The 26,786-nt window shown below is 48.5% G+C and overlaps 1 protein-coding gene and 1 long non-coding RNA gene across 4 annotated transcripts in view; one reads left to right on the top strand and one right to left on the bottom strand.

The window, feature by feature from the left end:
* Fhdc1 (FH2 domain containing 1) overlaps positions 1 to 13,831 on the top strand; it is a 40,117-nt gene extending 26,286 nt beyond the window's left edge. For both annotated transcript variants that reach the window (XM_076932590.1, XM_034500965.2), the window contains exons 10-13: positions 1,133 to 1,203; positions 3,301 to 3,418; positions 6,957 to 7,121; positions 9,455 to 13,831. In XM_076932590.1, coding sequence (XP_076788705.1) covers positions 1,133 to 1,203; positions 3,301 to 3,418; positions 6,957 to 7,121; positions 9,455 to 11,518 — 2,418 coding nt within the window. In that variant the 3' untranslated portion in view covers positions 11,519 to 13,831. The remainder of the gene's footprint in view (positions 1 to 1,132; positions 1,204 to 3,300; positions 3,419 to 6,956; positions 7,122 to 9,454) is intronic.
* A 5,259-nt stretch (positions 13,832 to 19,090) lies between these two features.
* On the bottom strand, positions 19,091 to 24,933 carry LOC143442019 (uncharacterized). Of its 2 annotated transcripts, none has more exons than XR_013109888.1 (4): positions 24,726 to 24,933; positions 21,760 to 21,803; positions 21,523 to 21,652; positions 19,091 to 19,222 (listed from the first exon to the last, which is right to left on the bottom strand). It is a non-coding gene; the product is annotated as an uncharacterized LOC143442019 (long non-coding RNA). The 2 variants fall into 2 exon arrangements; XR_013109889.1 differs by having other exon boundaries at positions 21,783 to 21,803.
* Between the last annotated feature and the right edge of the window lie 1,853 nt (positions 24,934 to 26,786).

Raw genomic sequence — 26,786 nt, 5'->3', positions numbered from 1 at the left:
ATCTACTGGAGGGGACTGAGCAAGGGAGGCAGTGAGGCTGGATTTGGAAAGTGGGGAAGGATTCAAACGTAAGAAGTAACAATTTAGGGTTCATGCTTTAGCCACAGGAAGCAGGTAGACGTTTGCCTGGTCTAATGGCGTGACCAGGCTTTCTGTTTTCAGAAAGTAAGACATGTAAAGGATGGGTTGAAGAAGAGCAGGAGCTGGGTCTAGAGAGACATCCTGGCTGTAGCTGTCTGACAGTTTGGTGCAGGCTGGAAAGGGAATCCACGAGCGTAGAAGGCTGGGTGTGAAAACCTCTGGGGTAATATGGATTTGATTTGTGATTACTCCCTCGGGAACTATACATGGGAGTGCTGTCTGTTATTGCAGGACTTGGAGTGCGACTCTATCCATAGTTTCTTTCCTTTGAAATATGGGGATGGAAACCAGGGTCTTACCATGATGGGCAAGCAGTCTCTCAAGAGTTTCCCTACCCCCAGCCTCTAGTCCTTATTAAAAAGTCAATACTCAAAGCACTGAAGTGAGAAACTGTTTCCTTATCTAGTCTGATACACTATCTGGTGGGGGCTCTTTTAGACAGACCTGAGCATTGGCTCTCTGTGGCTTGGCCCCTGCTCCTGTAGGAAGGAATCCCCTAATTGGTTCCTTCTCACTTGCCCTTCTGAAGTCAGCCTCCAAACAGCTGAAGAATCCAGACACCTCCTTGGCTTGTATGCCTCTCGTTAAAGTTGGCTTACAAACTGGTTTAACAGTCAAAAGCATCTCACGCCTTCATCGAAGTGCATGCTCATGGAGATGGCTGGTATTTAGGCAGGGTATATTGGGTTCTCTTGGAAACAATGGGTGCTAAGCTGCTACCTCATTCCACTGAGTTTGAAAGCACATGAGTTGAATTTCATGTGAGGATCGGTTGTCTTGGGAAGGTTAAAGGTATCTGAATAGTGGGGGCAGTTCTGGTAAATCTTAGGAAGAATATCAGAGTTCATGTCTCAGGGGATTGCTTTCAATGTGATTTCCAAGCTGAAAACTAAGTGTTGTTTCCGAGGCTCCCTGAAGCTCTAAGGAGGAGAATGAGGCTCCCCTCTCAGATTTATTCATCTGGTAAGAAGACTGTCTGCTTTTGTTCCAGGAAGCCCAGAAGCAAGATGCCATCCTTCTAAACTTTTCTGAGAGGTTGCAGCATGTGCAAGAGACATCCAGGTGAGCACAGAGGCAGAGTGCACTGTGAGACCTGGTTTCCTGGATGGCCTTGCCGTGCGAATGGTGGAGCAATGAACACTCTCAGATGCCAGCCTGAACTCTGAAATTTCTCTTATTGTTTTCTCTTATTGAACTTTTGGGTTTTCTGCTTGGTTGTGTGTGTGTGTGTGTGTGTGTGTGTGTGTGTGTGTGTGTGTAATTTGGGACTTTGAAAAATTAATTGTTATTTCTAAACTGAAAGAAACCATTTTAGTCTATTCTAAAGAGTACCATTCGGTCTAAGAAAAATAGGGATTAGAACTTCAAATCCCTCCCACGCCCAAGAGGCTGAAAGTGCTTAGTTTGGGAGTTGGTTTAGATCAAACTTGTAGGGCCATACATCACTGTTTCCCCGTGGACTCGAGCGTGGTACATTTATTTTCTATTGTCGTTAAAGAGTTTGGAACCACACCAAGGCCTGTGAAAGGACTTGATTCTAAATTAGTCACTCGGTTTTACAGAGAAAGTGTCTTCGAAGCATGAAGCCCTAACTGCATTGCTCTAATTTGCTTCTAAACCTAATATAGAAGATGAATGCTTTAATGCAACAATGATCTGTGTGCATATTATCTCCAATGTGTTATTTAACTTATAATAGGACCAGGTAGCCTCTAGTAAACACTGTAGTCAATCAGTTCTTCCAGAAAAATAACTTGATTTTTCACATTTGCTGATGTCTATGCCTTAAATACTGCTTGTCCGACTGGTTTCTGGCCACCAGCACTGAACTATTTAATGTAGAGTTGAGAAGAAATGCACAGAGTTGTCTCTGATATGCTGGCTCAGTTTACCACTCAGATCAGCCAAATTAATATGATATACTCTTTTTCTTTTTAATGAGGTCTTACTTTGTTACCCAGGCTGGCCTGGAATCCTTGAGCTGAAATGATCCTCCTGCCTCAACTTCTTGAGAATCTGAGACTACAGCTATATGCTACCATTGGTGGCTATATAACGTCATTATTATGTAAGGGACTATAGTTGTCATGACAGCATGAACCATCTACAAATAAGGAAATAAACCACAACTCAATCCTGTCATTAGACAGTGTCTGTTACTGACATCCAGCCATAGATAATGCCTTTCAAACAGGAGGATTACCATTATTAAGATTAAATACCTCATAATTCATGTTTACAGTTCACCAGATTATGCTGCAAGAAAAACAGATATAAGATACAAACTTTTTTAAATCCCTAAAAGAAACAAATATGCAAATATTTTTACTGTATTAATACTATGGAAATATTATATATAGAGAAAATGAATGTTATATTTTTGAATGAGCATTTCTTGTTGGTATTAGCTAGCTTTAGCTAAACATCATAGTCTTAGAGAAACCTCTCCCAGTAAGGTTTGTTTATTTGAAATGGAAGATGAATGACATGCACAAGTGATGATTAGTGAATTCTCCAATGGGCACCAATGGTCAGTAAAGGTGGAAAACGTTTTGTACAACAATAACAAAAACCCTAAAATTCATAATAGCAACATGAATGTATCCAAATGAACAAAATTCCCCTGTATTTTGGGTTCTGCCTGCTCCCTTTCCTGGTAACAAAACCATTGTGAGCATTCTGCTGATCTTGATTCACTGGCTAGAACCAAGACCAGCTGCTCATTGGCAGTGTTATTGGCTGTGTTTCGGTTCTCTGTAACTTGCAGGGAGAGGTAGAGTCTGGCTGCCTGTGACCTTCGTTGCCCTGTTCCTTGTCAGTGAGAGCATCCTAACACGGGGATGCAGCTGCTCCGAATCTCACTGCATTTTAGTTATGATGCTTGTTGCACAGAGGTGCTGAGACCTCCTGTGTGAAAAGTAACCCCAGCCCAGGGGTCTGCACTGTCTGGCAGCCTGCTTTCCTTCATTCTTGTGTGTTGAGGAAGCACTCAATGTCTTTTAATAACAGTTGGAGACTCACTCAGAATTAAACACAGGAGTGGGTAAATGTGACCCCAGTGGCTTCCCTGTTCCAGGCTTGGCCAAAGATGGGTCTTGTTTAGCCACATGACTCATGGTGCCCTGGTGCCAGCTGTCCACTCTCCCCTTCCTTCTACAGATTATCTCTGGACATCACCGAGGCAGAGCTGCACTCACTCTTTGTCAGAACAAAATCTCTGCGGGAAAACATCCAGCAGGACCAGGAGCTGTGTCATCAGATGGAAGACTTCCTCCAGGTCAGTCCCTCTTAGCATCCAGCAGTCTCAGCAGGCCTGCCTGTTTGACTTGTGGAGGCAGCAAGCACCCAGTCATGCTTTTACCCCAAGTGAGTACAAGATCCTTGTGTCCCACTGCCCTTTTATGGCAGAGGATGCAGAGCGATGATGAGAAATGGCTTCTGATGATGGTGCCTGGGTCTTCTGATCACTCTTTCCTGTGCTGAAATGGCGACAGTCCAAGTCTCTCTCCCCGAGACTGCCTGGCACCTAGAGGTCTGATTCTGTAGCCTTCATATTTTTTGACCAAGAGAGAGTTTCACAGAACATCCAGACACTGGAGGACTTGGGCTGACGCTCCTTCTCATGTTTCTGTAGCAGAGTGAGACAGATTGTACTTGTCCTGATTTCTGCTTCGAGCAGCAGGGCGCACACAGCTTCGGTGCCCATCAGTACATGAGTATGTCATCAGCCCACAGGGTGTGGCAGGAGCCACTCTGAATAACATCAACAAAAACCAGTAGAGTGGATATGTTTGTGACAGCTCACGGTGACTCACTAATCACATAGTCTGACGTGCTTTTTTGTACCTTCCTTATTTAAAAAACAAAGTGATGCCTTCATGCTGTTGCATTGAGCCTTCTGTGAGACCCTTCAGCCAGGCCAGGGCTGCCATGGCAGGAGGCGAGGACAGATGCTTGGCCATCAAAGACTTCACTGCTTTGAAACTGAGGCCTCGTGCCTGCTAGGCAGGTGCTGTGTGTACCACCCATGTTGCATCTGCAATCCAGAACCTGCTGCCATTTCAGAGCACAGAAGTAACAAGCAGGGTCAGGTGCATGTAGCCAAGTAGAAATCCAGGAATAAGAACTGTGGCACATCAGAGCTTAGATTCTGTTTGTTTCCTTCAGCCTTGTTCTTCTTTTAACTATCAAGAGCTTACACTAAATCCTTTGTTCTGGAGATGCTAGGGCTTGAACCAATGGCTTTGTACATGCTATGCCCTCCAGACATAATCTTGTACCAGATCTTAACATAGAAGGCTCCAATATAAAGACCTGGTTGCCTTCTCCTTGCTGTTTTTCAGTGGCAACTTTGCTTTAAATCTTTTCTTTCTTCCTTCCTTCCTTCCTTCCTTTCCCTCCCTCCCTCCCTTCTTTCTTCCTTCCTTTCCCTCCCTCCCTCCCTCCCTCCCTCCCTCCTTTCTTCCTTCCTTCCCTCCCTCCCTCCTTTCTTCCCTCCCTCCCTCCCTCCCTACCTTCTTTCTTTCTTTGTTTCTTTCTTTCTTTCTTTCTTTCTTTCTTTCTTTCTTTCTTTCTTTCTGGTAGTGTTTGTTTTAACAGTGCTGAGACTGGGATATTGTTCATGCTGAACCAGGACCTTAAAGTTTCCACTCTAGCCTCAGCAGCCCTTATAACCTGTATAAACAGAAGGTGCCACACATGCAGGCATTTTCTAGAGTGAGATGGGGCTCCTGAGAGTGTGCTGGGATGGAGCCACTTTCCCTTGACACCAGTGGAAAGGTGATGCATCTCTTGCTATGAGGACCACAGAGCTGCTCAAGGCTTGTGGCTTTGTTTTCTCATTTGTTGGGTGACTGGGTTTGCTTGTGTGTGAGTGTATGCTGGGTAGGAACCCAGGGCCTCATACATTGCTAGGAAAGTCCTTCTAGACCTTATGCAAGGTCTTTGAACAGACAGGTGACAGAAACACTTTTCTTCCATCTTTATTTTGTCATTTCTGATCCCACTTTGGGTGAGATGTATGGCTCTTGACTTTAGCTTACAGCAGGCCAGCAAGTTAGTGATGAACGTTCAGGCTCATCTCAGAGCCACTAAAAACTGTCACAGCTGCTAAACTGTTGACTCCTTAGCCAGCCAACTTTGTTCTGGTTCTGTGCAGGATACTGTAGAATTTATACCATCAAACTCCACTGTGGCTGTTTTTCAAGCCAATGTTTAGAGTGTTTGGTTGTCCCAGGTGCTGAGGGCAACGTGGGCTCTGTTAGGCTGTTTCTTCCTGGTGTCCATCCATGCATCCATCCATCCATCCACCCATCCATCCCCACGGGGTCTGCAGCTACATCATAGGAGGTGTGGGTTTAGGAGGCCTGCTCTTCCACAGCTGTTCTTAGCTGTTTGCCCTGCAGAAGAATGACAGGCCAAGCCTTATCTCTCTGTGAATACGCTCTTCTCTGTGAAGCTACATTAGGAGGGCTTTCACTGCCTCAGGCCATCAGCTCAGATGGTTTCTCTCTCTCTCTCTCTCTCTCTCTCTCTCTCTCTCTCTCTCTCTCTCTCTCCCTCCCTCCCTCCCTCCCTCCCTCCCTCTCTCTTTCTTTCCCTCTCTAGTTTCACATTCCTAAACAGTTTGTGTTTCCCACTACCCCTAAAATGTAACTGGTTAAGCAAAGGCTTGCTAAGGGGAAGGCAGTTGGACTGGCACACTTCCGCTGTGTAGCTGGCTGAATGCTTCCTCCTCCAAGGAGGGCAACCTGTTTCTTTCCTACACCTTAGGCCCAGTCCCTCACCCCAAAAGAACTTGTTCACAGATAGATTTTCCTTCTCACATAAGCCTAGTAAACATGGCAGTAATGAAAGACGTCCCATGCAGTAGCTCAAATATTCAGTCCCCTTTCTCTCCACACACTGCCACCTCATTATGGCTCAGAGGCTGTCACTAACCTGTATCAGGGAACTGTGCCTGTGACCCTTGGACATCATCAGCCCCACTCTGTATGACTTGGGAACGTGCTGGGGACACACAGTCTTCTATCATGCCCGGTACTTTGATGAAGTCGCACTGAAATCCTCGGCAGCCTTAGAAACTGACATGTCCCAGAGAAGGCAAGGAAAGTCAGTCAGGAAAGTAGCGACTGGGACGGGACCCACCTGAGTCTCCTAGGGAGTTCTGATACACCCCAACCCTACTGCACGTGGGGTACAGCTGCCCAGGGAGTACCCCAGTCCTCCATCCTGGGCAGTAGGAACAGTGACCTAATAGAGCCTATTTAGGATTAAGTGTGGATCCCCTCTCAGTAAAACGTCATGGGCAGCTTGTCAGGGCAAGTTAACTTCTGAGACCTTGGCCCAAAGAAGAGTCTGTTTTAAGAGGAGGAAAAACAAATACAGCAAAATTTCTTAATGACGACAAGCTGTTTTCCTTGGCATCTTTCCTAGTGGTCGTAAAGGTGACCTCTTGGTAAATGACATCCTATATGGGGGTTAAGGCTCCATGTTGACTTACTTAGAGACAGGGTCTCGATGGATAACCCAGCTGGCTTTGAGCTCCTCATCCCTCAGTCTCCATCTCCCAAATGCTGGGATTACAGGTGTGTACCACCCCTCCCTGGCTTCTTTAGTTCATCTTGTGGCCTCTGGGTCTCAGGTAGGAGGTCGCCTTGTTCTCTTGAGCTTTGGTCTGGGTTGATTCATTTTCCTTTTGGCTCCAAGTGGCCTTTTCAGCCTTCCCTTTCCAGAAACCTGAAATCGAACCCTGGAAGCTCATCCACCTCAGCCGACCTTGTTTACCACGTGTGGCCCTGTTTGTTTTCTTGTAGTTTGCTGTGGAAAAGCTGGCGGAGCTGGAACTCTGGAAACGGGAGCTGCAGGCCGAGGCTCACACCCTTATAGACTTTTTCTGTGAAGACAAAGAAACTATGAAACTGGATGAGTGCTTCCAGATATTCAGAGACTTCTGTACCAGATTCAACAAAGCAGTTAAGGTATGGCTGGTGGCACTGCCCTGTTCCCAGGGTCCTTGGGCTTTTCATTTTCCTGCTTACTGACCCAGTCCTTTGCCTGTGGCAGAAAGATGGTCATCGGTTCTTGGGTTTCAGGACCGTCTGGCCAGGTGGCATGCCAGGCTCTTGGCAGGGATGAGTGGGAGATGGCTGTGTTGTAGTATCAGGGCTCTCTCACAGTGGCCTCTGGCTTTACTGCCCATACAGCATGCAGAATACCCTAGAAGCACTAGTCAACACTGCTTATGATGATGGGACTTGGGAGTTTCCTGTACACTTGACTCTTTTTCTCAGCCCCTCCCTAGGAGGAAGTGTCAGCCTCTAGGGAGGTTTGAGTAGCCTAAAGAGAGGCCTTTCTCTTGCCTGTTTCCAGAGACACACACCACTGTGTTGTCAGCACCATGGGGACCAAGCTGGCCTTAGCAAGGAGGGTCTCTCAGATTGAGGGGGGCCCGCTGCCTTAACTAGTCTGGCAGTGGTCACTTACTTGAATCAGAAGCCAGAAAACTTCTCAGGTTGCTGGTCCTTGGTAAACGAAACATTTATCTGACAATGGGAGCATGACAGCCTCTCATCTCTGACAGCATCCCTCTCAGGTCTCAGTTTTGAGGGACCAACTACTCCCGATTCATCTGCTGACCATATTTTATTTACTTACCTGTCTACCCATTGATTCGCTGTGTAGGTTCATCCCAGGGTTTGCACTACTTCTTACAGAAGCTGTTCACATTTCTTTCAAGTCCAGAATTCTTTTGGGTTCCTCTCCACTCCTTTCTCTATCTAACTGAGAGAGGCGAGCTGAGCCTGCTGCCTGCCACGTTAGCAGGCTTCTGTCCAAGCAGTGAGCTCAGCTGTGGGAGGCCGTGGGGGGTGGCTGAAGCCAAACTGACTCTGAGGCTCTTGCTCTCCATCTGGATACTGCAGACCTGTGAGGCCACTGTGGATGCTCTTAGCCCTGTTGTCAAGAGAGACAGGGCCTGGACCACCACCACTATGTGAAGCCTTAAGATAACAATAATGAGAGTTTGGGGACCCTGGGGAGGCTGTGGCTAGAGTTGCAGGAGCCAAGACTCCCCAGGCAGAGCTCCACAGGAACTTGGAAAGGAAAACTCACTGGAAGAGGAAACTTATTGTCAAATAAAAACTGCTAACAATAACAGAGTTGAGGTGTGTGCATAACTACATGGTTACATGGGCTTAGGACCCCACCCCAAAAAACCTCATGAGTTATGACACAAATGTAGCCGTATCTGTATACTTATGCCTGCAGATTCAACCAACCACAAATTGAAAATAATGTTTAAAAATTATATCTGTGCTAAATGTCTATAGATTTTTTTTGTCTCACCTTAAACAATGCATATGTAATTCTTACACAGCATTAGCTATAAGTGATTTAGAGTCAATGAAAGACATATATGAGGATATGCATAGGATGTATGTAAATTCTATTCTATTTTGCATAAGAGACTTGAGAATCCTCAGATTTGGTATCCAAGTGGGGAACAGGAATAAGTCCCTTGAATATATGACGGACAACAACATAAGAGGTCACACAGAGAAGTGAAGGACACTTTGGAGTCTGCATTGGGTTCTGTGTCGTTGGGAAAGGGTGACTGCTTTCCAGTCTAGATGGCTGAAGGATCTGTAAAGCACACCCATTTCTCTTCTCTGATTGTACGAATGGGCCTGGGCATGAGGGACAGAGCCCTCAACTCTGCCTCAGGCAGAGCCACCAGGGCATTTTTGGTATTTTTTCATTTATTTTCATCCAGGAGCACTCCAAGAACACTCTGAAAGGCATCCATCTCTCAATGTCTTTAGTATGTGCTTATATACCCAAATCAGTGGTAAACAAAATGTCCTGTTTGTGAGTATATGTGTGTTAACTCACAGAGGAGAATGGATAGAGCCACACGACTGGCGTGCACAATTCTGGGTGCACTCTTATAGCATCTGTGGTCTCTACATCTCTATAATTGCCCAGGTGGCTTGGCTGGAGTTGAGACTGCATGGATATATGGAACCATAGCCCATGTGGGAAGCTGGACATTGGGCCGAGGGATCAAATGAGGATTGCAGACAGATTGTTGGAGCAAAGCCTAGCATGCTCCTTTGTCAGATCCCTAAGTTGCTTTAGGAAGTTTGCCCACTCTACACACACACACACACACACACAGAAGAAGGCAGCGTCTGTATGGGTTAGGACCCACTGCTGTCTGTGAAAGCACCTCTCATTAAATGTCAAAGTGAGTGGGCCTAGTATTGCACACAGGCTCTCTGTGTTTCACGCTGGCGCCTCTCCACTCTCTTAGGACAATCATGACCGGGAGGAGCAGGAGCGGAAGCAGCTACAGAGGCTGAAGGAGCTGGAGCAGAAGCGGCATTGCTGGACAACTGGGGAACTCGGGGGCTTTGGCAGGAGCAGCAGTGAGAACGATGTGCAGATGCTGGGTAAGAAGAGCACAGAAGACCTGCCCTCCTTCCTGAAGCCCAGGCCCAACAGCCCCTCTTACCGGCCCCCCAACACCCGCCGCTCCCGCCTCTCCCTGGGCATCTCTGCTGACCGTGAGCTTTTGACTTTCTTGGAGAGTACCACCAACAGTCCAGAGGACCCCAACAAATTCAACAGTTTGCCCCGGAGCAGTCCCCGGCAAACTCGGCCCACCATTGCCTGGATGGAACCCAGAGAACAACAGAACCATGGCCCTAACTTTACACATGAACCTCAGGCCTCAAAGAACCAGGAGAAAGCCCCTCACCCTGCTTGGCAAAATCGGCTTCCAACATCCTGGCTGGAGGAACCTGCTTCTCCTTTTCCACTAGCTGGGCGGAGCAGGCCAAGCCTCCGAAAAAGGAACAGTGAACCTGTGGGCTTGGGACCTACACAAAGCCCTCCACTCTTACCATTGGATCTGGGCATTAGGGAGCATGAGTTGGTCACAGGGCTGACCCAGTTTGACCTCCAGAGTCCCAAGAGTCTGGAGGAAGCATCCCAGCTGACTCTGAATGACTTCTGTCCCACAAAGTTGCACTCTCCAGGGGATAGGAGTTCACAGCCCTTTGATGCTGGTGGTGACAGCCTCCCACCCAAGGACACAGATCCTCAGGAGGTTCTCAGCCCAGCTGGGGAGGATGACAGGGCTATCTCTGATGAACCCAGCAGTGAGGCTCTCGTGTCCGTGGTTGTCACTGACACTGAAGACAGGGATCCTGGATCTCTGTTATATGTCTCAGATACCACAGACTGCTCATTGACTCTGGACTGCTCCGAGGGAACGGACTCCAGACCAGGAGGAGACAAGCAAGAGGAAGAGAAGGAAGGGGATTGCTCAGTGTTCTCTGTGGCTGGTGAGGCAGGAAGCAGCCAGATTTCCTCCAACACTGCTTCCAGTCCTCCTGGGGAGGTTCCTGCTCCAAAATCCAGTAAGAGTGAGCCCAGCTGCCAAGGCGGCCTTCCTAAGGACAGACCCAGCAGAGGGAAGGATGCCATGGCACCAAAGAGAAATTCCTTCAAAGAGGCATCAGTGGGGGCTTCGAAGCCTGTCAGTGTCCGCCGCAGCCAAGGGGTAGCACCCAAGCCTGTGCGAACCTTGAACTCCTCTGAGAACGAGCATATGCGCAAGGTGGTCCCCATCACCAAGTCCAGCAGGGGAGCAGGGCCCTGGAAGCGGCCGGAACTGACATCCAAGACTACCCCTCGGGAGACACCCAGCAGCACAGACACACAGCTATCACGGAGGAGCTCAGTGCGGGGAACTTCCGACACTTCGCCCAGGAGGCCCCAGGTGAGTGGATCTGGGGCAGAGGAGCCCAGGCTGCCCCGCTCAAGTGGCAGCATCAGTGGACGGCCAGGGAAAGACCCCCCGCTGCAGCCCAGAGCCTCATTCAGGAAGCCCAGCGCCAAGCCCCTCAGAAACATTCCCAGGCAGAAACCTGAAGAAAACAAGGTCAGCAGCCCCAACTCACGAGACCCTGAGAGTCCCAAGGAAGAGCCCAAGACTCCTCAGGCTCCGGGTGTCTCTCGAGCCCTTCCCCCCATCCCAAGTTTTGCTCGAAATACGGTGGCCTCATCATCTCGGAGCATGCGAACGGATACTCCACCCGCGGCCAGAGCCACTGGCCTCACCAGGACCGTCTCCCAGCGGCAGCTTAGGGTCAAAGGTGGCTCCGAGGATTCTGCCTCCAAGGACAGTGGCACTTTGAAGAGGGCCAGCAGCGCTCGGGCCTCCAAGAAGTGTCCGGAATCTGCTGGGGGTTCAAGTGCCAATGCAGAAACCCCACTGAAGGGCAGAGGGACTACGGAAAGATCCTCTCTCAGACTGAAGGACTCGGGGCAGGCCACCCTCGGGAGGATCCTCCATCCCCTGCAGAAATGATGAAGCCTGTTTGCATCTCTGCCTTGTGGGATTTTAGCTGCCGAGACTGGCTGCTGGGGGGAGGACACAGAGGCCAGTTTGGGGACTGGCTGCTGGGGGGAGGACACAGAGGCCAGTCTTAAACGTCTTGTTACACATCAAGAAACTCACTGGTGCCACCTGCTTAAGGTCACGTCACTAAAGGTACACGGAGAGCTATAGCCTGCTGTGCAGACTTCCACTTCAAAATCAAAACTGAGAGTATCCTTATTCTGCACAGGACTTTGTCAGGGGCTGGCACCTCCTGTCACTCATACTCAGGACCCTATCCCTAACTCCTGCCCCGAGACAAAGATCCAATAATAGTCTGGACATGTAAGATGACAATTCTTATGTAACAAGTAAAAAAAATTTTTTCTGGCCAGTTTTTATATATCAAAGACTTATTTTTTAATATTATAAAAATAAAAAGATGTTTTAGTTCCTTTTTCAGAGTGAAATGCCTCCCAGGGGTGGGGGGATTATCCTTAGTATGAAAATGTTTGTACCTTCATCCCCCAGCCCTGCCTCTGGGTTCCATCAGTGTGTATGTGTGAGAACACACACCATCCTGAGCCAACAGTGGCCTCTCGCAAGCTCTTAGGTGGCTGTAGGGTTGAGTCTCTTTCCTTGGGAACTTTTTGGCTAGCTTGGGTTCTCCTCAGATGACTCTGGGTGAGGATTTTATGTGACTAGGAGGGGTGTCAGATTATTTGTATGGGTAAAACTCTGATGTTACTGTGAGTTTAGGGGGGCCTCAGGGGTGTGAGGCCCGTGGGGAGAGCCCATGGCTATAGGGCAGTTTGCACTGAAGATAGGGCTGACTGTGTAGGGGCTGAATTGCCCACAGTCCATGTCCCGTTCTAGTGAGGAGACAGCAGGGGCTGCTCACCTGAGCATGTCCCTCCCGTCTGGGCAACGATGGCCACTCACTCTGGGTGGAGAGGGAAATGACCCTTTTTTTTGTGTGTGTGTGGGTCAGGCTTCCTTCTCTCCCTGTTATTCTATTTGGGTTTGCTTTTAGAGACTGGATCTCACTATGTAGTCTAGGCTGGCCTCTTACTTGCAATCCTCCTGCCTCAACTTCCTGAGTGCTAGGATGATAACAGGTACAAGGCACCAGGCCCAGGTTAGTAATGACTTCTTGGTGTCAGCCTCTCATCCTTGGTACAGTGCTTTTTTAAGTCCAACTCAGAGAAGCCCAGTCATGGTTGTTTGCTCATTTTAAACAGACTCTCATCCCCCAAGAAACACTGACTTCAGAAATCTTAACACGGGGCAGATTTGTACAGGAGATAGGCATCGCACAAACAGGCGTTTTTACCCAATGCTCGTTTCACTACTTCTTTATTATACCCAGGAAATGGGGGTGGGGGGAGCCTGAAATAAAAGCCCCTCCCTCTTCTCTCTGATTCACTTCTTAGTGAAATCTCACTTTATATCAGACACTGGTGAGTGGATGAGCTAGGTCAAAGTGTCACACTGTATGGTGACTGCAGATGCTGCTATGGTCTCTTTTTGGGAAGCCTCTCCATCTTTGTCTAGGAACTGAGCTGCTGCTGCTGAGATGCAGGAGTTGAGCAGTGCAGTGGCAGAGATAGGCTGCAGTCACCACCTCTTGTTCAAAACAGCCCTGAGCAGGAATGTCTGGGCAGCTAGGAAGCCCCTCAGCAATCTGTTACCCTCTAGAACCCTCCAGAACCCTCCAGAACCAGACAGATAAAACTGTTTCAAACAGAAAGCCTGTGAGTGGGTGGGAATGGATAAGAGAAGCCACGTGCTTATGGATTGGGGACGGTGAATGAGTAGCCCCAGGGGAGGGCCCAGGGACCCATCCTTCGCTGTATTCCAACACCATGTTGGAATCTACTCTCCGTAAGTGTCTGTCTCCCAGCCCATAGAAGTGAGCCAAGGCCTTCATGATGGTTTCCAGGAATCTAGCAACCCAGTCATCCCCTGTCTGCTCCTGATGTGGCTTCTAGGTCCCTCAGCAGAAGCTGAGGGGCCTCTGGAGAAGCCTGTGGGTATGGTGCTGTCAGACCACATTGGCTGTGTGCTGGGAAAAGCAGTAATATCCCCGGCCTTGTGAACACCTGCGTGAACAGGTGGTCACTCTGTTACTACCTTTTATATACTGTAAGTTTGGAAGAATAATCTATGAAGCAGAGAAATGTAAATAACGTTTCTATATGTGTTTGTGGAGGATGAACTGAATGCGTTTTAAGGTCCTTTTCTATGTGCTTTATGGAACAGGTAGTTTTAATAAAGTTTTTTGTAGGAATTATACCGATGCTATACCTTTGTACATGTGTCTTAGTTGTCCTGCCAGGAGAGTGTTTAATTTCTTTCCCAGAAAGATGAGGTGCAGGAAGAAAGTGGAAGTCTCATCCTCCAAAGGCTCAAGTGTCAGAATAAAGTTCGGTGCTGTGTCTTGGGATTGACTCCATACCAAGCACACATAACTAAGGGCTTGGGAGTGGGCTTCGCTGCAGGCCTGTAGGGATCCAGGGACAGGTTTATCTCACAAGCCATTATCGGAACACTTGAAGCTCCTTGGAGCTCTCATTACAGGCACGACCTGGCTTTGTGTGATGGGGCCTGGCAAGTCCAGATCTGTCCCCATGTGTCCTCTTTGAATTGGGACACTCATTGGGAAATCATGGTTCATTTGCTCAGCAGAGGGAGGGAGGGGTTGAACTTGAAATGTGCTGTGGGTGCATATTTGAAAAAGAACATTGTGGGTAGGTGTACCTCATACCTCAGCTTCGCATCACACCATAGTCCTAGCTACTCTGTCTGAGAGCAGCTAGAGGAATGTCCCCAGGCCTCAGCATCCAGGATTCTGCACATCCATGTGTTCAGGTGAGGGATCCTGGAATACCTCAGTAGAACTATTAGAGACCTTTCTGCAGTGTACAAATTCATGACCATCTGCTTTCAAATGTGAGGTATCCTTGCCCTGGGTCTGCTCCTCTGGCAAGGACTCCATTTTGTAAACTTAGAAAATTTTCTGTGAAACATCATTCTTAGTTTTTCATTATGCTTTTACTTATATTCAATTCCTGCTATGAATTTTTGTTTTGTTTCTTCTTCCTCTTCCTCCTCCTCCTCCTCCTCCTCCTCCTCCTCCTCCTCCTCCTCCTCCTCCTCCTCCTCCTCCTCCTCTTCTTCTTCTTCTTCTTCTTCTTCTTCTTCTTCTTCTTCTTCTTCTTCTTCTTCTTCTTCTTCTTCTTCCTCTTCTCTTTTTCTTCTTCCCCTTCCCCTTCTTCCTCTTCTTCCCCCATTCTTCTTCCCCCTCTCCTCTTTTTTCTTCTTCCTCTTTCCCTTCCCTTTCCCCTTCCCCTTCCTCTTCTTCTCTTCCTCTTCTTCCTCTTTTTCCTCTTCTTCCTCTTCTTCCTCTTCCTCTTCCTCCTCTTCTTCCTCCTCCTCCTCCTTCTCCTCCTCCTCCTTCTCTTTCTTGTAAATGTCCACAAACATAAGTACCAAACATATAATAAAATTTGAGTAAGAGACATTCTTCTGGTCATTCAGCAAGTGATTTTTAAAATACTGTGGGCCAGTGGCTCTGCAGACACCATACTTAGCATCCTCAGGGTAAGAATGTGTAGCTCAGACTAGCCACATGGCACAACTGAGCACATAACCCCGAGTAGCCTTTCCTGGGGGCTTCACCATCTCCAATCTTCCAGATTACGTATGCCATGCCTCACTTGGCCACCTCAGTGAAGACAAGAGTAACTAATAATTTTTTTTTTTTTTTAATCTTCCAGCTCAGAGCTCTGCAATGGAGCTTTTGAGTTTCTGTTTGGTACAAAAGCTGACGGTGCCCAAAGATCATCATGGCCTTCAAAGCCAGTCTGCCCATGTGTAGACCCATGGCTGTGCCATCTAGGAGCCTAGCATCCATGGCTGCCATCTTGTGGGGTGAAGGTGCTAAACCTTTCAATGAGGAAATTTGCTTGATGTCCCCAATGTTGGATTCATGTGGGGAGCTTGGAATCTGGTCCTAGGCTTTGTCTCTGGCCACCTCAGGCTCTTCCAAGGGCCAGATCATGCAGACAGTGTCTAACCTGCAAACAGATGTTCTTCTCAAAGTTTGTCTGGGTTTCAGTTGAGAAATTGGGAATGCATTTTCCCTCAGTAGTCATGTCTCACCCTAGAAGCAGTTTCCCAGAACAGTCCCTCTGCTACACATACAGTCTGAATGTGTAGCCCTCTGCCTCCACACACCCCATCTGATGGAGGCTAAAGCCAAGATGGCGGTGGTATTAGGAGCTGGGGCCTCTGGGAAATGCTTAGTGTGAGGGTGGAACTTTTGTGAATGAGGGTTAGTGCACTTACAGAAGAGCCTTCCACCATGTGAGGACCCAGCGAGAAGGTGTCATCATGAACCAGGAAGCAGCATCTCCTGTTTTCTTGATCTTGGACTTCATAGCCTTTAGAACCATGGGAAATCAATTCCTAAGCTTTCAATTCAATTTTGTAAGCTTTTTGGTGTATGGGAATTTGTTATAGTAACTGCACGGACTATGATGCCGTCTATAAGAGGGTGTTGGCTGTGATATTGTCACAAAAAAGGAACTCCATTTATAGCATCATTTCTAGGGCAAAGTGCAGCATTCCATGCCAGGGGTACCAGGAGCATTCCTCCAACCCCCATTTCCTAACAGCAATTGAGGCTAAGGCACGTGACCTTCTGGAACAAGTAATCAGTGATCTAACTTCTCCACTTGAAGTCAGCTCCTCAGGACAAATGCAAAGGCTAGCAGAAGTGTAAATACCTCCTAGGCCAGCCCCAGGAAACATGGGCAATTTCTCTATCTATGATTTCCTTTTGCCTGTTCTTGGTAAGACACACATTGGTCCCACAGACAGAAGATTGCTCCCTGTTTTTCATTTCCCAGAAAGGAGGCTAGATTCAGCTGTTTGCTGCCTGGACACCCTCGAGAAAGCAGCTAGCATGGAGGGAAGGTAGCCAGTGCTGCCAGCTGGTAGTTAGGCAAGTAGGCAGCCTTGGTGACAAACGGGATGTTCCATGAAGAAAATGAGCTCTCCTTGGAGCCTTCCAGATCTGGGCACCCAGCAGTACCAGTAGTGTGGAGGCCTCCTGTGACCAATGAAATCATGGGGTCAATGACTCCTGCTCCACCCCAGGCCTACTGAGTCAGAATCTTCCCAAGGAGCTCCTAGTTTTGAACTTTAAGCAAGTTCCTAGTGGCTCACTGCTCATCTGACCATTGAGGCAGGCAGGAAGGCTGACTGGCCTGTCTGCTTTTTTTAACTCTGTGTGTGCTGCTTGGGCATCACCTCCAGGACAGGGACATTCATTGATCAGTTGCTTCTTCTTAGAACCTGTATTGGACACTGCAGTGTCTCATTCCCCCAGGCAAATCATGCAATACTTGACCTCGATTTTGAATCTGGAACTTTCAGCCATGCAACATTCCTGAGGACAACTCCAGGGGGAACAGGAAGTGACATTTCACTTCAGCTTGCAGCAGCAGGCCTTCAGAAAGATCAGAGCTTCATGCTCAGGAGGCAGCACAGGCTGAACCTTGTCAAGCATGGGTGGTCTAGTGGCTGGGTTTGCTTCCAGCTCACTGCATCCCTGGGGCCAGGCATGATGACCCTAGGCATGACCAGTGATGACCTCACTTACAGGATGAAGGTGGGCACAACTCTTCAGGGTGCTGACTTTGCATCTTGGGAAGGGGCCATGTGCTCTCCACAATCGTTCAGGACTGAAAGAGAGGGCTATGGCTAGCCCTCAACCCTGAACAGAAGCACAGACTCATCTCTTCCCAAAGCTGTCCCATGTGATACTTCACCTACCATCACTCCCCTGCTGTAAATGGACCCTGCTGGTCTGAGAAGGCTGCTGACAGACATGGACAGTCTCAGTACTGTCAGGGACAGCCATTGTATGGGCAAGCACTGGAGATAAGCTTGAGCTCTTTGGATGAAAATGATGGAGCAGCTTCAGAAACTGCTCCAGCAAAAAGAACAGTACCTCCATTGAGCTGATGCTCACTGGTCAGGGCTATCTCCTTGTTTCCCAAGGCCTAAGTGCTTCCCAGCAGCTGATTCATCTCCAGGGAGGAGAGGAAAGCAGTGGGCTGCCTGCAGGGCAGGCTTCTTCACTCAGACTGCAGAACTGCCTTCCCACCCCCGCAGGACCTCCTACTCCCAAGTTCAAATTCAACTCTAATACAATAGAAGTTGAAGTTGCTAGACAAGCAGCTGGTTAACAGGCCCAGTTGCTCATGGCACTTTCCCAAGCCCCTGCTCTCCTCACTAGCTCGTAACATTGGAGTCTGGCTACAGCTTGTTTCCCCAAAGTGTATGGCTTTGCAAGTAAGTACTCATCACACTTCCGGTTCAGCCACTAAGCGGGGAAATTCCACTTGTCAACAGAGGAATTCTGGGAGCCAGACGGCCACCAACGCACTACCTTTGGCCACTTTCATAGAGCCATAGTCCCAGAGAAAGGCCAGCTGGCCTGTCCATGTCTGGGCACTGCCTTCAGCCTGGCACTCATGAGGTTGGGCATGGCAGAGAATGACATGGCCAGTCAGGTCTTGACCATCATGTCTAAGGATACATAGCTGAGGCCACTAAGATCATTCAAACTGGAAGAGTTATAAGAAGGGGTAGAATCGTGTTATTTTATGTCTTCCGAAGATGACGACTGTTTAGGTTAACACCAAAGCTGCCTGTCCTCTCCCTAGGTGAGAGAACTCTGTGTCCCTTCTACTGGAATATTCTAGCCCTGTAAGACTGCCTCTGACTCAACAGAAATAGCTGAAGGCTAATTTTGATGTACAAGAGACACATCCTGGGAAGGACAGCGGCACCTTCTCATGTGTTGAGAAGACGCTCCTGGTTGTGACTACAGGCACATGGAGCTCTCAGCAGCCTCCAGCTCCTGTGAGCACTGCCACTTGGTAGCTGCGTGGCCTTGGCAAACTCTTCTCCACTTGAGAACCACAGGTGTCTGCCCTCGGAGCAGCTCCACAGCACATGACTATCTTGAAGCAAGATTGTTTGTCACTGGTACCAGGTCAAAGCACAGATATGACATTCCCAGTGGGACAGTAGAGGGTAAGTGAGACAGGCTAGCTCCAGCTATGACCACAGGATGGAAAAGTTTGAGACCTCCATGTGGCAGGCAGAGGGGCCAGCAGACTCCATAAACTGCCCCATGACATCCTTGATGGCATCCCTATCTGCCTGAGACCTTGGGCTGGTCACTGACCTGAAATACGTTTTATTTTTGCTTTCTCCTCCAGTGGAGAATTCAAGGCAGAGTATCACACCTGACGGTACATAATAGCCAGGTTATGCTGCATTTATCAGATCTATAAAATACATTTGCTTCTAAAGCCCATGATCTCATCCTGGAGGTCAAAGTCTTCAGAAGATTTCCTCCTATCCAGATCTGGAGTCCCTCTCTCCTGGGCAATGTTTGTCCAACATTTATAAGGCGCCTTCTATATAGCAGTGAACACTGTGCTGGTACCAGGAAAGGCCAAAGTGACAAAGAGTGTCCAGAGCTCAAGTTCAAGTCAGCAAGTTTATTAGGATCATGAGGAATGTCTGAGGCCCTGAAAGTCATCCCAGGGTCACCTGCTTTCTCATGGCTCTGCTCTTGTGTGTCCTCTGCCAAAATTGAACTTGCGTGCTCTGCTGCAAACAGAGAGACAGAGGGAGAGAGACTTTAGGGTCACTGACAAAGAGGAAGGCCATAGGACACTGGGCAAGGACTCATGAGATTCTCCACTCGTTTTATACTGGTTAGGCCTATGCCAGTTGCATGTCTTCTTTAAACAGGTTTTCTCATTGTCCAGTGAAGGTCGGGCTCAGGGACCACCAAGCTCCCCCTGGTGTGGTTCTTGGGTGCTAATGGGCAGCTCTTGTAAGAGCATTAGAAATGTTGAGTGCATCCTCTTTACTTCTTCATGTTTCTTGTCACCATGGCAACTTTCACCTGCAGTGTAAAGATCACCCCCCTCTCCCAGCCTTTGCTCTGACCTTCTCTGTAGAGAACATGGGCATTGGAGCCAAATGCATCTGGTCAAATCTCAACTTTGCTGTTTACTAACGGGATTATTATCTAAATTTCTCGTGTGTAAAATAAGAATGGCCACACTTAACTCTTGAGCAATTAATAAACTCGGAAACATTCTGGAGCATAAAAGCTGCTGAGTTGGTGGTGACTTGGCTGTTCTGGAAGTCTGTCCTCTGACAATTTACTGAGTGCTTTGTGACTGGCTGGGGTTCAGCACCCTGATGAGGACACCCTGAAGAAAAGCTGTGGGGGTTCAATACCTTCTGCTACTCTTTTTCACAAATGAGAAACACTCCTAAGATAAAAGGACTCTGGCTTGGCATCTACTTCCAGAGAATTTCCAGAAGAAATTCCAAGGTCTAAGAGCAAATCTGAGCTTAGCAAACTACTACTTCTCGCATGTGGCTACCCACACATGATGCATGTTTTCAGTGACCCATCTTTAAAGTTCAGAGGCCACATCATAGAGACTTTACTTTCCTCCAGTGGCTTCAATGGGAGGAGGGGATCTATGCCTCAAGCCCGTGTTACATCTGCCCCACCCATGTAGAATACTCCCACCAGTATGTCCATGTGGTACTTGGCAAATTGCTTCAGCCACTGGCTAGTGCTTGAGTACAGGTGGTCCAGGGTGAGCTGACTAGCCTGGGTCCCCTGTTGATCAGCTGGGTTCCTGCCAATTCAGGGTGGGGCTGAGTTACTAATCCTATCTCTTATTTCCATTTAAGCTCCAGCAGTCCCCAGGTTGAGAATATGGCTGGTCCTTTGTCTCTGTCACTCAGAGTATTTTAGAGAAAAGAGAACTCATTTCAAAGGGGCTTTGATCTTGAATGATATGCGTCTGTCTTTGACCGCATGGCGTTTTTTCCAAGAACAAACTGGGAACGTTACTTTGTTACAGATTTAACGTGCAGACAAATAGCCTGTGAGGTAAAAAGACTGCTGACTTGTTTCCTTTTCATTCTGCTAGTTGCTAAATCGACCTTCTCCAGGGATTTCTTCCAGACAACTGCATCTCTGGTTAGCCACAAATAGAACTACTGACACATCTGTCTCATCCATGTCAGTAAAGGACTTAGAAAGGATGCACACTCAAGCCTGTGCTAGCTGGCGTTCTCAAGTACAGCAGCCTGGAGCTCCGTCAGCCGGTGCAGACTGCCCCTAAAAAGCTGACTTCTCTGCCCCTGATGTGGATAAAGTCAAAACTGGTATAAGGGGTAGCTAGGGAGATGGCTCAATGGGTAAAGTGCTTGCTGTACAAGCATGAAGACCAGAGTTCAGATCCCCAGTACCCATATACAAAGCCAAATGAGGTGAGACAGGTCTATGATCTCAGTTCTGGAGGGATAAAGACAGGTATCTCCCTGAGGCATACTGGCTAGTAGGTGTAACCAGATGATGAGCTCTAAATTCAGTGAAAGGTCCTGTCCCCAAAATAAGATGGGCAGGATAGAGGATGGTATAGACTTCTGACCTCCATATGATATGCATATACACAAGAACCTGCAGTACACACACATACACACCACCACAATACACCCCCCCCGCCACCCACACACACATACAAACTGTGTAGTTTGTGGTGTTAGAAGCATGGCTACTCTTTGGAGGGTAAGTAGTCACGTGTAAGGGACAGGTGGAAAGGGGCTTCTGTGAGCTGGGAATGTTCTGTGTTCTGATTCAATGGGCATTTATAGATTCTGAAAACATATTATTTTGGTATGTACAATTTCATCTATATTGTGATTTATTAATAACAACAACAACATGATAACATATTATTCATGAAAGACCTGGGGGGGGAGGGGTACTAGGAAGAGGGATCCGTTTGGAAACCTGCTCCTCTGAGGACTTATTGTTCGACTTCATCTGCTAGAAAAGGACTGTCATAAACTTTGGCCGGGGCCCACGCTGATACCTGTGCAATTCTCCTGTCAGCAGCTTTATGGACCTGCGGTCCCAGCAAACTGTTGACATCAGCATGGTGTGCCCACACAGGGCAAGGGCTCTGGATCTGCTGCAGTTAGAGCCAGTGAATACCGAACAGGCTGTGGGAAAGATGGTCCCTTCAATCCCTTCTTCTGCCTCAGTGCCATGGTGACATCATATCCTCCAACCCAGATTCCTCCCACTGAAGCCTGGGTCCTGCTCTCACCTGTCCAGAGAGGGTGAGCTCACCTGACTTTTGAGGCCGTTGTCCTGGAAAGAGAAAAACATTCAACAACACTGTTACAGCAGGACAGAGCCTTCCCACCCACTAGGAGACCTGGCCCTTAGACTGCACACAGGCACAGGACACTACTTCAGACCGGGTGCCCATGGGCTAAGACAAACACAGCCAAGCCCTTCAAAACAAACAAGAGGGAACACTGTCTTGAGAGTTTGGAAGAGGGAGTTTTGGCAGAGCCTGGGACAGGAAGGAATAGCAGAAGGCTAGAGCAAACCTCTCTTCTTCTCACGTCTGGCTGGAGCAGCTTTCCTGTCCTCTAAGCTTCAAGATTCTTAGCCGTCATGTGGGGAACTGAGTGAAGTCATTCCCAAGACCTCTCAAAAAGAGAGAGTAAAATTACCACTGCCCTGAGAAGCTCAGGTGTCTCGGGTTGACTGGTTGGAATTGTATGGCCTTGTTTTGGGTGGTACCATGACAGCAAAGGATAAAGCTGACTGCTGTGTACACTATGACCAGGTTGTGCAAAGCCCTTCCAAGCGGGTATTACTGCATTTTTACCCTTTACCTCTAATCTCCACTCCCATTCTTTCTCCAGCAGGCACCAGCTATAATGTATTTGATGCCTGTGTGCATTATGGGTGACATCTCTATGTCTCCATATAGGCAATAGCCTCCAAAGTAAATGTAGTACAGTTGGGGGTGTTTTTTAATTCATGTAGATGAGTCAGGTGTAATGGTGTGTTCCTATTATTCCAGCACTTAGAAGGCAGAGGCAGGAGGATCACAAGTTCAAGGCCAGCATAGACAACCTAGGAGTCTGGGTACAAAAAAAGAACCCTAGGAGATTTCCATAAACGGTAGGATGCTACGAAGTCCACTCTGCTCCTTCATTTTGCATGTCTCTATGATTTTTCTGTTTGCTGTGTGTACATCTGCTTCTTAACTCTTACTGACACTGAGTCCCTTTGAATGTGACTATCCCACTGTTTCCTACCCACCCTCCTGCAACTAGACATCTATCTTAAAGACTACACCATGACACACAGGGCCACAGTGAACATAACCACACTTTTCTCCAAGGACCTACAAGGGAGGTCCTCATTAAGCAAAGCTCTATTCATTGTCACTAAGCACTGCCAGATAGCCTGGGGTCAGTGGCGGCTGAAGCAGCTGTGTAGCTGGGATGGTAGAGTCAGGCAAAGGCCTTGCAGAACAAGAGCCATTGTTTGGCTGTTAGGTTCTTTGAGGAAGGTCCGAGTTTTAATTGGTTAGCCCTTATTTTAAGAGCCAGGGTCCCCTTAGGCCATGTAATGGTTTATAAACAGATGCGATTCAAGCTCCTGTTTCCCCAGCCACAGTCTCCCTCTCCTAGACTGAGAGCCCTTCTAGGGCTGGCCAGGTGCTTTCTCCAACCATAGTTATGTCACACCATGCCTCAGACAAAGCCAGTGCAGCCATGTATTAGGGAGTGTACTTGAGCTGGGAGGGACAAATCGTAAGAAGCAACCAGATCAGCAAGGACTAGTGTAGGGCAAGGATGGCTGAGAAGTGGCATTGAAGGGCTCTCTCAGAAGCTGGCTCAACTCAGGCAGGAGTGAGAATGGCGAGTCTCTGGTGTTATCCCAGGTCTGCCTCCAACCTGCAGGTACAACTAAGAAACACTCTGACCTAAGTCCTGCAGATAATCTAGATCCTTCCTCTCATCCCATCTCTCTGTTCTCTTGCACCGAGCATCATCGTCAAGCCAGACATGAGCCTACAGACTACAGGAGTTTTGTAGGGATCCCTGTACAGCAGGTGGGGGACAAGACAGCAAAACACACTGCAAGGAGGGTTAAGAGACAAAAAACAGCTGGGCTTGATGACACAGGACTTTAACCCCAGCACTCAGGAGGCAGCGGCAGGTGGATCTCTGTGAATTCCAGGCCAATCTAGTCTACAGAGTGAGTTCCAGGATATCCAGGGTTACACAGAGACTTTGTCTTGCAAAACAGGGGGTGGGGGGTGGAGAATAGTGCTAATTTGGGCAGAGAGGAGGTCATGTCACCTGCACACAGGGGCCTGCTCTGTGAGGGCTGAGCCTGTCAGGATGGTATCTCAGATGCTTCTGGACTACGAAGCCAAGACACAGGGTAGAGAGAAGGGAGGTGATGCTGCACCCAGAAAAGGTAAGAAGGAATACAAGGGTCAGAAGAATCACATGGGCTGTACCCTGGGACAGGAACTCACTGAGGGGGAGATGCAGAGTGACCACAAGTTAGCACATTTGGGGATGTTCCGAAGTCCTGATGAGCAGAGAGAACTGGCCCGGCCTGGGGCTCTGCCTCAGTGTGGTGAGTGGGAGGTGATGCTGTAGCCTGAGACTACTGAGGTGGGTGCACAGAAAGTTCTAGAGGCTGAGTTCAGATTTGAATGTGTGTGGGTCGGTGTCTGTAGACATCAGAGGGAAGATGGACTGGGTACTGGACCCCAGAGTCAGCTCTTCATGATCACTCATGGAAGGGTGCAGAAATGCATACCCTGGGGTGCTCTGAGAATTGACACATCTGAGGTGACTGATGGGACTGCTGAGAAACCGAGCCCTGTGAGTCAGAGAGGTGCCTTTCTGACCAAGTAGGGGTCTCCAGTCCCAGAAAACAGCTGTGGGCAATGCTGTCCAGAATTGTAAGGAGGTCCCTGGACAGGTGTCGGGTCTTGCTGGGAGGACAGAGGACATATCTTCACCTCATCTAGTGTCAGAGAAGGCCTTGTGGCTTCCCCCATACCTTCAGGGCAGAGGCTAAGACACGGCCTCAGGCAAGCTCTCTGTGAGCTTGACAGCGCAGGGCCCCTCTGCAACTCTGCACACTGGTCCTGGTAAAGCTGAAACTGTGAGTTCAGCCTGGCAGAAAAGAGTAGAAGTGGGAAGCCCCATCTGGACACCACCACGTGCAGGGCGCTCCAGCAATTACTTTCCTGCTGGCTTCAGCCTTCCTCAGCTGCAATCTCTTTCTTCTCCACCCTTCCCCAAACTGGCCTTTCAGGCTCTGTGGCCCAGGTGAGAGTGGTGAAGGTAGTGGTGCCTGCAGCTCTCTGGTCCTCCCCCTTCAGTCAGCCTGCTTTGTTTGTTTCGTTTGAATCTCTCCTGTGTCCCTGACCTGCAGGTTCGTGACCAGGTAGCTGAGTTGCAATCTGTAGCTTCTGCTGGCCCCACGTCTTTGGCCCTTCCCATCCCCACAGAGCCAGGAGCAGAATCCCCGAGGCTTCTTCATGGAAAGGCCCTGAAGTCTGTGGTCCCTGAAACCATATCTGACAAGGAAACACAGACTCTAGCCAGCTTCCTGGCAGGAGAACTCCTTCTGCTCAGGACTGGTGCCAAAAGGCTGAGAATGAGGCTCTGTTGGGAGAGTGCAGGCCGAGCATGTGCCAAGTCCTGTGTTTGACCCCCAGCACCACACCAGACAAACCAGGTGTGGTGATGCGTCCCTGTCCCTATAATCCCAGAACTCAGGGTGTGGGGGTAGGAAGATCAGAAATTCCAGGTCATTCCTAAGTTACATAGCAGCTTCAAGGCCAACCTGAGCTACACAAACTCGTTAAAAGGAAGAAAAGAAGAAAGCAAGGGAGGGAGGGGAAAAAGGAAGGAAGGAAGAAAAAGAAAAAGGAAGAGAGGGAAGAAGGGAGGGAAGAAAGAATGGAGGAGGGGAGGGAAGGAGGGCTCCAAAAGCCAGTCTCTGCTATTCCCTCAGCACGGTGGCACTTCAGCTTCTTCGGCCTCCTCCAGCACATGGGGGCCTTCCTGAAAGAGGTCTGAGTATGTCAGACACCTGTGGGAACAGGGATGGGGACATTTTCAAATCAGCTTGGTTACTGTGGGGCAAAAGCCCAGAAGCCACAAGTAGAGATGTCAAGAGCTTTGGGAGTCTATGTTGTTAAATAAAGCTGAGACAAATTCGGTTGGATTTTTTTTTCTTTTTTTTTCAAAAGCAGCCTACTCCTTGGTCCTCTGTGATCCTTGCCTTCTCCTCCCCCCTCCTTCCTCCCTCACTTCCTACCTTCCCTGGGAGGAAGGGAGGTCCTCAATGAGGAGCCTCCAAGGGATACAAGTCACAGCAAAAGTGCCTCAGGGGAAACTAGGAAGCCTCCTAAGCTCTGGGAGCTGCCTCTTCACCTGTTAGAGCACTGTGCTGCCAGGGGAAAGGCCAGCCATTTAGATGCCAAATGCTGGCCTATGTCACTGAGGGTGCAGGCCTGGGAAAGTGGGTTATTAAAAAGGAGGTTGTTGGCTAGAGGGGCAATTGGTGTCCATGGAGCCAGAAAGCTATGTGATCCCTTGGCTGACAAAACCTTTGACCTCATTCCTTAGAGGTCTAATATCTGAAGCTCAGCTCGACTTCTGTGTCTGCATCTGGGCCACTTTACAATGAGTAAGCCGGACTGTTGAATCCCCGGGTCTATCTGAAGCTCGATCAGAACAGGAAGAAAGAAGGACACGGAAGAAGCCGGAAAAGGAGGCGAGACAGCAAAGCCATTTTGAATTCTCAGGGAGGCTTTAATGAAATATATATGTATGTTCAGTTTGTATTTCGAATGGAGGCTAGCACCAGTTTACACTACACAAAATCAAGTCACCTGCACTGAAGACCACACCTCCAAATCAAACTGACCCTGAGGGCACCACCATCTTATGTTCACTGGTATGCATATGTCTTGGCCTCTTTGCACAAACACACAGATCACATGTGTAGACCCTTTGGCACAGTGTTCACCCTTCTGGCTCGGCCACAGATTTCTCACCAGGGCCTTGTGGATGGTCAAGGAGAACATGAAGTCCTACCAGGCTCTACAGCAAAAGAGTAACTCAGCAGTTCTCCCTGCCTGGAGGCAGATGACGTAACCTCTCTGTGTGCCAAAGGCAGGGGAGATGAGTCACAACCACCCTCCTTGTTTGTCTACTCTGTCACTACTTGGTCTGTTTCAGTCAAAGTCCAGAGGGTTGGCTATTGTCTCAAGTTTGGCAAAGTCATGGAAAG

Source organism: Arvicanthis niloticus, chromosome 4, assembly GCF_011762505.2.
Source record: "Arvicanthis niloticus isolate mArvNil1 chromosome 4, mArvNil1.pat.X, whole genome shotgun sequence".
Classification (NCBI taxonomy): Eukaryota; Metazoa; Chordata; class Mammalia; order Rodentia; family Muridae; genus Arvicanthis; species Arvicanthis niloticus.
This window is presented reverse-complemented; position numbering and strand designations above follow the sequence as displayed.